The sequence below is a fragment of the Helobdella robusta genome (genome assembly GCF_000326865.2).
Source record: "Helobdella robusta unplaced genomic scaffold HELROscaffold_94, whole genome shotgun sequence".
Classification (NCBI taxonomy): Eukaryota; Metazoa; Annelida; class Clitellata; order Rhynchobdellida; family Glossiphoniidae; genus Helobdella; species Helobdella robusta.
The window spans coordinates 334,890-347,487 of NW_008705537.1; the positions used below are offsets into that span (position 1 = coordinate 334,890).

The 12,598-nt window shown below is 38.4% G+C and overlaps 2 protein-coding genes across 2 annotated transcripts in view; both read left to right on the forward strand.

Annotated features, from left to right (window-relative positions):
• The window catches only part of HELRODRAFT_182878 (hypothetical protein), a gene marked incomplete at both ends in the record, with an annotated part of 30,824 nt that extends 21,359 nt beyond the window's left edge, over window positions 1-9,465 (forward strand). Inside the window, 12 exons of the mRNA XM_009033599.1 lie at window positions 771-1,008; window positions 1,187-1,294; window positions 1,497-3,636; window positions 3,820-5,267; window positions 5,709-5,905; window positions 6,176-6,271; window positions 6,462-6,697; window positions 6,855-7,093; window positions 7,242-7,427; window positions 7,755-7,844; window positions 8,151-9,199; window positions 9,406-9,465. Coding sequence (XP_009031847.1) covers window positions 771-1,008; window positions 1,187-1,294; window positions 1,497-3,636; window positions 3,820-5,267; window positions 5,709-5,905; window positions 6,176-6,271; window positions 6,462-6,697; window positions 6,855-7,093; window positions 7,242-7,427; window positions 7,755-7,844; window positions 8,151-9,199; window positions 9,406-9,465 — 6,087 coding nt within the window. The remainder of the gene's footprint in view (window positions 1-770; window positions 1,009-1,186; window positions 1,295-1,496; window positions 3,637-3,819; window positions 5,268-5,708; window positions 5,906-6,175; window positions 6,272-6,461; window positions 6,698-6,854; window positions 7,094-7,241; window positions 7,428-7,754; window positions 7,845-8,150; window positions 9,200-9,405) is intronic.
• Window positions 9,466-10,100: 635 nt separating this feature from the next.
• On the forward strand, window positions 10,101-12,598 carry HELRODRAFT_194696 (hypothetical protein; the record flags this gene model as incomplete). The annotated part of the gene is made up of 6 exons (XM_009033600.1): window positions 10,101-10,295; window positions 11,000-11,198; window positions 11,434-11,560; window positions 11,633-11,733; window positions 12,052-12,185; window positions 12,521-12,598. Coding segments are annotated over exons 1-6 (723 nt in total), but the record flags the coding sequence as incomplete, so codon positions are not given.

Here is a 12,598-nt window from a genome sequence, read left to right on the forward strand (position 1 = left end):
TATCATCATCAACATCATCCCCATCATCATCATCATCATCCCCATCATCATCATCGTCGTCGTCGTCATCTTTCCGTTATACCGACACGAATGCTATCGTACCGTACCGAGTCTACCGGTACACAATCACGGCTTGCAACTCGGCCGGCTGCATCCAGAGTTTACCGGTTGGTTTTACGGATCATTATTATTCAGTTATTGTTATTGTTATTACTTGTAGGACTGTGATTTCATGGTTTCGTGTGTGTGTGTGTGTGTGTGTGTGCGTGCGCGTGTGTGTGTGTTTGTGGAGGGAGATTTTTTAAAATGTGTTATTGTGTTTTGTTTAGTTATGTAGTAGTAGTAGTAGTAGTAGTAGTAGTAGTAGTAGTAGTAGTAGTAGTAGTAATAGTAGTAGTAGCAGCAGCAGTGGTAGTAGTAGTAGTATCAGCACTTTTTTTGGCTCTAATATTACGAAGGCAATGAGTTCACACAAACTTGTTTGCTTTCGTTTCGTAGTAGTTATTCAGTGGGTGTAATTTTCGGAGGTTTCAACAGCAACAACCACACACACACGCACACACACGCACACACACACGCACACACACACACGCACACATTACGTAATGAAAGCACGCTGCTTTTTTTATCTTCAAGCGAGTTATCGGTCTAGTTGCCGATTTGTGATTGGTTCTGTTGGTGTGACGTCATAACCCAATTAGCCAGCCATCCAATCACATTTCGAACCGACCTCATCGATACTTAAAAATTTAAATTCACCGTCCAATCAGGTTGAGGCGGTGACGAAAGAAGGACAGCCCGACCCAATTAGCCAGCCAATCATAGCCAATCTGACGCCGACCTCATTAACATTTAAATGGCATCGACCTAGTAAACCGAACGGCATCATAACTAAATACGTCATTCGTATGACGTCACCGGAGAATAGGGTTGTGCTGGATACGTCGCCAAAGTCGCCATCAATAATTTTCTCACCAGTAGATGGTTCTTTTTTCTATGCATTGAAAGGTAAGTGCTTGTGACGTCATCATCATCATCAACATCATCGTTTTTATCATTTTCGTCATCATCTTCTTCTTCCTCTTCTTCATCTTCACCATCATCATTGTTACCATTTTCATCATCATCTTCTTCATCTTCACCATCATCATTGTTATCATTTTTGTCGTCATCGTCATCATCAAAGGCCTCAAACCGTACACCAAATATTCCTTCACCATGGAGGCCTGCACTGTGATTGGCTGCACGGCCAGTGACGTCATTGATGTCGTCACACTCGAGGACATACCGCAGGGTTTGGACGAGTTTATTTTCCGAAAAAATTTTTTTCGCTATCTTAATTAATTAAATTAATTAATTGATTAACTAGTTAACTAATTTTAATTATTCCTCTATTAAGTTTATTTATTTAATTATTTTAATTAATTCGTCTATTTTATTTTAATTAGTTTATCTAATTAATTTTCGTCACCCATCCATATTTTCGCCTTTTTCAGACATAAGACCGCCATTGGTCTTTGTAGGAAAGAGCGCGAACATGACGGAAGTCACGTGGTCTCCGCCCGCCATTTTGAACGGCATTTTAACGGAGATGGGCGTCGAAAGATCCGAATCCGGACTTCCATTTTTAAACGTCGCCACTTACCGTCCAGACGAGATGCCAGTTTTTAAAGACCCCATCAAACCGGAAAAGCATTATCGATATATGATCTTTTATTCTACTTCCGCCGGAAGAGGTTACTCGCCATCGTTTGAGATCTTTGTCCCGACTGCTGTACCGACTTTCATACCGGAAGTTACTAACGCCACGGTTCTCAACGAGTCTTCCGTTTTTCTATCCTGGTCTGATGCTGATGATGATGGCAACTCGAGTAACAATGCGGGCTTCAGTTTAACTTATAACTTAATAATAATAAACTCTCTCCAGAATACTGTTTACGTGACGAAAATCTTCGTGCCTCAACAGCAAACATCACCATCACAATCATCTTCTTCATCTTCATCACCATCATCATCATCATCATCATTGCCATCATCGACCATTGTTACCGGTCTGCAGCCGTACACAGACTACCAGATTCGAATGCAGTCCTGTCTGACGAATGTCTCCAGGCCATCGTGCGGTACTGGCTCGGCAAAAAGAATCACAACCCTCCCCTCCCCACCCGAACAACAACCTCCGCCCTCCCTAACCCCTGTCAGTCCAACTTGCGTCTTGGTGACATGGTCGTCACCCTTGAAGCCAAACGGGGTTATTTTGTATTATTTGGTGAAAAGAAGATTAGTGATGAGCGGTGCTTTGGATGGGGATGTGCCATCGCAGACCACCGACCGGATGGTGATACCGACATTACCGACAAGACCGATGAATGCGACTTCCGCTTTCACGACTGCCAGTCCGACGTTGCAGCTGCAGAGTAACGAGCTTCTGATCGCTAAAATGAATTCAACGACCATGCAGTTTTACGACCAGACACCCGATGTCTTGCCCTTTACGTACTACAGCTACCGAGTGATCTGCGTGACGAGGACCGGCGAAACAGCCAGCCCTTACAGCTCGGTTTTAACCCTAGAATCAAAACCGCAAATACTCGATCGACCACAAGTGCTGCGTGTCACATCCACCTCTGCATCGTTGTGCTGGACACCTGCCGTTAGGCCGAACGGACTGATTTTAAAATATTATTTGGAATGCCGGTTCATGCAAACTGTTGACGTCCAAAACAATGCGAGTAGCAGCGGTGTCGGTACGTTTAACGATTCTTCAACCGATTTTACCGTTTTAGTCGATGTTGCTAGCACATCCCTGTGTGCCAATGTCAGTTCTCTCCGACCATATAGTCGATACAAATTCAGAGTTTCGGCCGTCAACAGTGCCGGCTCGATATGGAGCGAATATACGACTGAATACGAAACTGAGCAATCGACTCCTTCAGGAATCGAACCTCCATCCTTCGAATCGATTGTCGGTGGAAAGTCGGTGATTGTCAGCTGGTTGAAGCCGAAAAGTCCGAATGGTGTTATCGCTTACTATAAAATTGAACTGAAAAATTATATTGACGATGCAATGTCATCACCAGCATCATCACCATCATCACCATCATCATCATCACCAGCATCATTACCACCATCATCAGTTACAAACGTTGTATACCAAGGTTTATATCAGCACTTCGAGGTTCAGAGTCTGCAACCGTACACGAGGTACGCCATGCGTTTGTACGCTTGCACTGTTTCCGGTTGCACCAGATCCCGTTGGTTCCAATTTCGGTCGGCTGCCGCTAAGCCGGAAATCCCCCCGTCTATTTATAAGATGCCCCTGTCTAATTCGAGTTTCGTTTCGGTTTCTTGGGAAATTCCAAAAAACACGAACGGCCCTATAAATAGAATTGATGTTTTGCGCAGCAGAATCCCAATCTCCAATGAAAACGCTACTAAGACTTATAATAATAATAATAATAATAATAACACTTATAATAATAATAATAACGGCAATTTGAGAAAGAAGAGATCAGCCGATAGCAATATGACGAATGAAGATTTCCATGTTGTACACTCGGAGAAGGTGGGCGATGGAGTTGTGCTGCAGTTGTACACGTACGCGGACGCCGACGTACAGCCTTACCACAGATACACGTCAGTGGCGCCATCTAGTTTTAAAGTTTTTTTTTCACGCAAAATAATAATGTTGCTATTGGGTGATCTAATCGTTCGAGTTATTTATTTTAAATGCTTGTTTAGTCGGAGTCGTTCATTTGATTGGTTTTAATATTTTCAACCCTTTAAAGATACTCATCTGATTTTCATTTACAATTTCAGTTACATTATGCAAATATCCAACGAGGCTGGCACGATCAGTAGCACCCCAGTTGCAGCCACCACTCCTCAAGCTCCGCCCACATTTGTTGCTCCTCCCACTATTCAAACCATCCAATCACAGTACGACAAACTATTGATCACCTGGCAAGATCCAGCCGAGCCGAACGGACGAATCACAGGCTACCAACTGAAACGGGCCAATCAGATCGCTCCCTGGTCCATCCAATCAAATTCAAATAAAAGTTTCATCGACATGCAGCTGAAACCAAGTACCTTATACAAATATGCAGTTGCCGTCTGCAGCGAGCCTGGATGTACCTGGAGTAATTGGACTGAAATTCGTACACTCGATATTGCTCCGATATTCGTTCCGATTCCTACAGTTACGGTTGTTAGTTCGACCGAACTCCTAGCCAATTGGAGTCAAGCTTCTTTGATGATGTCATCTGTTACTAATAATAGCCCAATTGGTAGTGATGACTTCAACAACGTTGGCGTTGGAAAAATTGTGAAGTACGAAGTTAGAGTAAACGACAGTACAATTTACTCCGGACTGAACACTGAATTCCTAATTTCCGGACTCAATCCGTACGCTACATACGCGGTGTCACTAATCGCCTGTACGGCTGGGGGCTGCTCTGAGAGCGCCAACAATATGGCTACTACAGATCAGGCTCCTCCGGAAGCCATGATGCCACCGGATGTTGTGACGTCATCATCTACTTCCGCTAGAATCACGTGGTCGGAACCTCAGAAGAAGAATGGAATCATAACGTCGTTTGAGGTTAAGAGGAATGGATCTTTGGTATATTTATTATCGCTGCAGTCGCGACCACAACAGCCACAACAAACGTGGAGTTATATAGACTCAGACTTGAAAGCAGCAACGACATACACATACGTCATCCTGGCCTACAACATCAAAGGGTACGCCACAAGTCCAACCACCACAATCGCCACACCGCCATCTTCGCCCGTCGGTGTGTTGCCTCCTATTCTACAGGCCAAGTCGGCCTTTTCAATTCTGGCAACATGGTCGGAGCCCCTGGTCGCGAATGGAAACATCATCAATTACGGACTGTACATGAAAGAAGTTTTGACATCATCATCACCGTCAAGCATGTCGTCATCAACTTCACCGTCGTCACCTCGCAAAGTTTTCACCGGCTTATCAACAACCTTCCTAATCGAAAACTTACAACCGTACACACTGTATTCAGTATCTTTAGAAGCCTGCACGCTGATTGGCTGTGCGACCAGTGACGTCACTACGATTAGAACGAATCCCGCGGCACCTGAAATTCTTTCGCCGCCATCCTTAACGTCATTCTACAACGGATTGAATTCTAAACCGGAAGTGGGGGTGAATGCGGTTTGGAGCAATCCTGCTAGAGTGAATGGCGTCATCATTCAGTACATGCTCTACAGAAGATTGTTCGCTGAGAATTGTACGTTTCTGTTGTAGCTGTGATGTTGCCTAGCTGTGTGATTGTGATGTTGTGACTACATTCATCATCGTCGTCATCTTCAATGTCTATACTTCATTCATCACTTTTTATTGTCTATTTATTTTTCATCGTGACGTCATCGTCCTACTTAACACTAGCATATCATCATCGTCGTCCGCATCATTTTCATGGTTTGTTGTCATTTCAATTGTTCTTAATTTTTATCGTTCGTCTGAAATAAATTCAATATGAATTATGAATTGAATCATTACTCTTACCGAAGAGGTTTTTAATGGAAGAAATAACCTTTAACCTATAACCTCCAATCTTTTACCTTTAAATACATGAGAAATACTTTGACAACTGTTGTGTTTTTTTTTATTGTTTTGTATTTTCACATTTGTATGCGCGTTCGAAGACTTTAATTTTAATTAAACCTAGATGACGATAGCACTGGAAAACTCCTGATCGCCGATTCGCCCCTAAACTTTCGTGACCTCGATGTTGACCTTCGACCTTTCACGCATTACCAGTACAGGGTTGTGGCTGTCAATGAAGTGGGTCAGGTGAGTAGCACCTGGGCCGATGTCGTCAGCGTTGAGGGGGCTCCAACCGGATTGGTCGGGCCGATCGTTAAAGTAGGTCACTCGCCGCTGGTTGGCTGGTTTTTTTTTGTAGTTGATACTGTGAATGTCATCATCGTCGTCGTAGCCACTATGGTCGTTAACTGTAGTAGCAGCGGCAGTAGTAGTAGTAGTTGTTGTTGTAGTAGTTGTTGTTGTAGTTGTTGTTGTAGTAGTAGTTGTTGTATTAGTAGTAGATAGTAGTAGTTGTTGTAGTAGTAGAAGTAGCAGCAGCAGCGGTGGTGGTATAACTATTATCTTATTTTGAAATTAAAAACTCAAAAGTCAGTCGGATCGAGAAATCTGACGATCAAGCAGAGCCCTCCGGACCAGCAAAATGGGGTCATCAGGAATTACACTGCCTATCTCAATGGAACCCCGGTTTGGCGATAATTGTTATTTATTCCAAATAATTAATTTTAATTATATTAAAATCTATAATAATTAATTAATTCTTATTTATTATTTTTATTTATTCAATTTCGATTGAATATCTATATATCTGTCTGTATGTCTATCTATCTATCCATTCATTTATTTAATTTATTCATTATCACAACTTCCAAACCAGACGGCGTCTTCCATCCAATCAGAATTCTCCGTCTACAATTTGAATCCAGGAACCAATTACGACGTCCACATTCTGCTCTGCAATTGGATGACTTGTGTAGCCACGCCCACCATTTCCGTGACCACTCTAACCGAGGTACCGCGTAATCTGGGAAGATTCAGAATTTTCAATGTGACGTCATCGACGCTCGATTGTGATTGGCTGGGGCCTGAGATCAACAATCAAGGAAACTTGAGGTTTATTTTTATTTGTATTACTGATTTTTTTAACGATTTTTAACAATCAAAATATGAATAATTTAAAAAAAATTGTATTTTATCTTTTTAAACAATATTTTTATTATGGTTGTTTTTTGTGTTTTTAATGAAAATTGTTTAAAAAAAAACATTCTAGCTACCAGTTAACATATCGGCCCGTCTGTCCTCAACCTTATTCAAACGACATCAACAGCCGACCAATCAACTTTTCTTGTCAAGAAAGCTCTCCTCTCATTGGCTACCAGGGAGATAATTTATTCACAAGACTGACCAATCTGCAGCCTTATACGAAATATGAAATCAGGCTTAAATGCATGAATGACGCTGGTTGGTCGGATGAGTCAGCTGTTTTTGTGGCCATCACCGAAGTGGATTGTTAGTACATTTAATTCTATTTTATTATTAAATTATTTAGTTATTTTATGTCATAATTTAAATATTATTATTATTATTATTAAAAGTATTATTTTAAGTAATTAAATATTAAGTAATTAAATATTTCAAAAATTCGTTTTTTCAAAAGTCCCGCGTTATCTGTTCAGTCACCCGCCTACCATTCGTCTAATGAAAAACACCCTGAACGTTGATTGGTCGGAGAGCTTCCAGCCCAACGCACCAATCAAATCGTTCGTACTCTTCAAAAATGACCTAATGGAATATTCCGGAACGTCCTTGACCTACGTCGATCAGCTGGTGGATAAAAATAGAAGTGGGTTGACATTTTTTTAATATTTTCGTCAACATCATTCATACTACCCTACACACTACACACACACACACACACACACACACACACACACACACATCCATACTCACACACATACATACACATACACATCCATACTCACACACACACACATTCCTGATTATGTTGTAACTCAGTTGCACATGTCAGAGCTAGATCAATTGGATAATTTATTTTCCAGTCATACTTCTAAAAGTTAATTAAAAATAAATCAACATCATTATCATCGTCATCATCATCGTCATCATCACCATCATTATTGTCATCGTCATCACCATCAAACCCGTACAGCCAATGTATACAGGGTAACTATGGTGACCCAGAAAGGAAGTGTGTCATCACCTGACCTAATTTTCAACCCCTACGTCCCTGATATTATTGGTGGATTTTTTCTTTCCTTTTTTCAAACTGTCAAAACTCATAAAATGATTTTTGATTGATTAATTATATTTATTTTTTATTGTAAACATTTAAAATTTATGAACGGTTCTATGTTTGAGATGCCTGAATATGTGTGTATGTGTGTGTTGTGTGTGTGTGTTTTGCGTGTGTGTGTGTGTGTCAGTGTGCGTGCGTGCGTGCGTGCGTGTGTTGTTGAGACCTCCGGCAGTGATATACCAATTAGAGGATTGTAAAAAAATAATTAATTTTAAACTACCAACCAACTCTCCAATTCAAAAACGACAGCTGTCAACAAAACAGCCGACCTGAGCGTGACCTCGAGGCCTCAGAACGTCGCCAGCTTAACACCCGTCTACCAGGAAACATGGTTCCTAGTACTGATGATCATCCTCTCAGTACTCCTAATCGTCATGATCATCATAATCTGCCTAATCATCTGCCGAAGGCCTAAGTACGGCAGGCAAATCGATTACACGAAAGACGGCCAGCTAAAAGTGAACAAGGATAACAAACGGAGATGGATCAAGACTTCCGGTTTTAATAAGAGGGGCTCTACGACGGAGAGTACCAATAGCTTAGTGTACAAGGTGCCTCTTGATGGTGACACTTCCGGTTTCAGCCCCAACTACAGTCCGGTAACTTATCGCAACAACATCTACACTGGAGACGTAGAAAATAATAATAATAATAATACAAATAATAATAATAACAATAATTTTGATGATGACGACGATGATGATGATGATGGTGGTGGGGAGGAAGGTTATGATAATGATGAGAATAAGGTCTACCGCATGTCGCCTGACTGCAATCAGTGGAAAGTTCTGGAAGACCTCGGCTACAACCGACCAGCGTCGCCATCTTCGCAATATGGCGACGATGATGACGTCAACAAGAATAATAACAATAATAATAATAATAATAACTATAATAAAAATTTTTATTATAACCAAATACAACAACGCCGCAATAATAATAACAACAACAATAATAATAATAATAACAATAATAATAATAATAACAATAATAATAATGAATTCATTCGCTGTACCGACGGCTACAAACATCATCAACGTCAAGTTGAGGACAATTGCGTCAGTCTGGCCGACGTCTTGCCGGAAAATGATTCTAGAAACAACTTCCGGGGTGATGATCGTGACGTCATCATCGTCGATGGTGATGATGACGTTGATTATGGAGTTTGGAATAAAGAAGTGGTTAACGAGGATGAAGATGAGGAAGACGATGATGATGACGTTTTTAATGATGACGGTGATGATGGTGGTTATATTTCTATGAGGAGGAATAAGCTCCCGTTAAATATGTTATCACAAGTGAGATGTGTTTGTTTGTGTGTGTGTGTGTCTGTGTGTGTATGTGCTTGTGTGCGTGCGTGTGTGTGTGTTCGTTTGTTTGTTTGTTCGTTTATTCATTCGTTCATTAAAACTTCATTTGTTCGTTCGTTCTTTACTGTGTTCGTTCATTCATTCATTCATTCATTCATTCATTCATTCATTTATTCATAAAATATAACTCACAGAACAAACAGAAGAAGAGAATAAGCAATCCTCAATCATTTTTTCCAGATTCTAAAGTTTGATGACGATGAAGACGATAATGATGATGATGATGATGACTAAGGTACTGATAATGATGATGATGATGGTGATGATGGTGAAGATGAGGATGACGATGACTAAGGTACTGTTGATGATGATGATGATGGTGGTGGTGGTGATGGTGATGGTGATGGTGAAGATGATGATGATGATGACCATAATTATAGTTGATAATTTTAATGTTTAACAATGATATTGATAATTATTTCGGCGATGAAGAAAATAATTATAGTTAGAAAAATTATTATTAATATTGTGATGATGATTATGATGATGAAGATGATGATGATGAAGAGTGTCTGTTTTATGATGATCACAGTGGTGATGTTAATAGATACAAAATGATAACATTATTAATGTACTAAGAGGAGGATAATGGTATCAAGTTTTGGTGGAATTTTTTTCAATTTTTATTTAAAAACTTGTAATATTTATTCATATTTTGTCACAGTTTATTGATTTTTATACTTTACTGCGTGTCATTTATACATTTTTTCTTATTTTTTTTCTATGGGGTGTCTCGGTTTTTTAATAATTTTATAAAAAAAATATTGTTCTTTTGTACACAAATGTGAACGATAATGAAGATGACTAGAAGTTCTTACCCAATTTAAAAAAGACGGTTTCTATCAGGCTGCACTAATTTTTCCGGATTAGCAAATTTTTCTGTATTTTTTAATTTAATTAAATAATTAATTTATTATTAATTTTGATCTTTTTCACGAAATGAATACTTTGATTGATGTTTTTGTTGGCAATGAAACACTGATTGACACTGGAGTTTATCAACTCTGGCTCGACGGCCAGACAGGTGAGTTAGGGAGTGAAAAGTAGTTTTAGCAATTACTTTGTCGTTATCAACCGTTACTTTTTTATTAGCCCTTAGACTATAAGATTCATTACAGATTACCATTACAACATTAGATAGAATATTAGATTAGTAGTAGATTGTAAATGTAAAGTAAAGTAAAAGTAAATCAGTAAATGTAATATTGTAATCATTACGATTACAGTACTAATTAGAGTGTAATGTCTTCTAGTTTATTAGTGCTTGATTAAATTATACTTACTATTATATTATAATAAATTATATTATGATTAACATGGTATATTATATATATATATACTATAACTATAAACGTATAAAATAAACTATCTGTCTATATATAATTATTATACTAAAATGTTTACTTTTTTAATAAATTTAATATTAAATTATTATTCAATTTTAATTTTTTATTAAGTAATTCACTTTTCATTTTCTCTCGTAGTTAATTAATTTAATTTAACTAAATTTAAGACTGTCAATTTTATAAGTTAAAGTTTAACTATTAAACTGTTTAACCTTAACGGTTAAACTTATAATTAAAAATAACGAAAGTAAACCATTGAAGCAAATCTTATATTGAGATTAATTCCAATTATGTTATTTATTCAGCCATAATAATAATATATTTTTGTGATGATTTTTATCATAATTATAATATAAAATAATAATACAAACCTAACTTACAGTTGAGAACGCTGCGAAAATCCAGCAGAAGAAAGGAACTCTTTTACAGTTCGGGGCCACATTTGAGATGCTGACAAACGACATCGAGGACCAGTACCGAACGTTTAAACTTCTCGAGAACTATTTGAAGAACCCGACCGAACTCTCCTACCAACTCGAGTTACAGCTGGCACCTGAAATTCAGAGTCAACTTATCGAAAAGTGAATTGAGATTTTGGAAAATTTTGTCGTTTATTATTGGAGTAAATCTTTTTTACCAAAAATTTGAGTAGAAAAATTATTAATATTTTTTTATATTTTGTTTTATTTTTTTTATTTAAATTATTAATTTTTAAAACTTACACATCCAAATTTTATGCAAATTCATTTTAATACTTCAGTCAACCCTACACACTTTCATCTAATTAACATAATTTATTTACACCACGCCCGTCAGGTATTACGAATTCGACACGTTAGTCGTTAGGGAATTCATCGGCCGCAAGCTATCGACTCGTCTGAGAAATTCCTTAGACGACATTTCCGACAGGACAAAAATATCAGTTAGAAGCTGTAAGAGGCAGGTCAGGGATAGTTTGTCAATAATAATAATAATTATTATTATTATTGTTATTATTATTGTTGTCATAATTTAGTTTGACAATGTGAAACAAGTCTTGAAGGTGGTTGAAGACTTGCCTGGTTCCATTCTAAACAACATCATCAGTAACTTTTTACTCTCATCTCATTTGGCACAGTTTGTGATTGATTGGTTGATTTATTGATTGATTGATTGATTGGTTGGTTGGTTGGTTGGTTGGTTGATTGATTGATTGATTGATTGATCGATCGATCGATTGATTGATTGATTGATTGATTGATTGATTGATCGATTGATTGATTAATTGATTGATTTTGTTCAGATTAAAGTTGATGAATGATTCAGTGATGATGTTTGAGCAAATGATTAATTTGATCCATTTATAAAAGTATCAGGTCAATTAACGAATAAATTATTCAAATTAGCGATTAATTTATGCCTAAGATTAGTGAATAAATTATGTTAATTTCCCAGGCAGTATGCAGCTATGGTCTTTTTGAATACGAATAGGTTCGATCTGACGAAGAAGAAGTTAAGTCACTTAACGTTCCATGATCTCGTACACTGTGCTAATGTCATTATGAACAGCTGGTCCATATCTTTGCACGGTTGGTTGGTTGGTTGGTTGGTTGGATGGTTGGTCGGTTGGATGGATGGTTGGTTGGTTGGTTGGTTGGTTGGATGGTTGGTTGGTTGGTTGGATGGTTTGTTGGTTGGTTGGTTGGTTGGTTGGATGGTTGGTTGGTTGGTTGGATGGTTTGTTGGTTGGTTGGCTGGTTGGTTGGTTGATTGGTCGGTTGGATGGTTGCATGAATGAATGAATGATTGAATGAATGAATTCGATCGTTCGGAATGAATGATTTACAGATTTCTAAAAAATTATTGATTGAAAGAAAATCATTCATCCTCAATTTTTCCTGACTTTGCTTCGAAATTTTTTAAGACTCGAAGGACGGGGGCGACGCTAATGATGCCGACCTTGACCGCGACTTCCTCCAGGAGGTCAAGGAGTTCAAGGTCA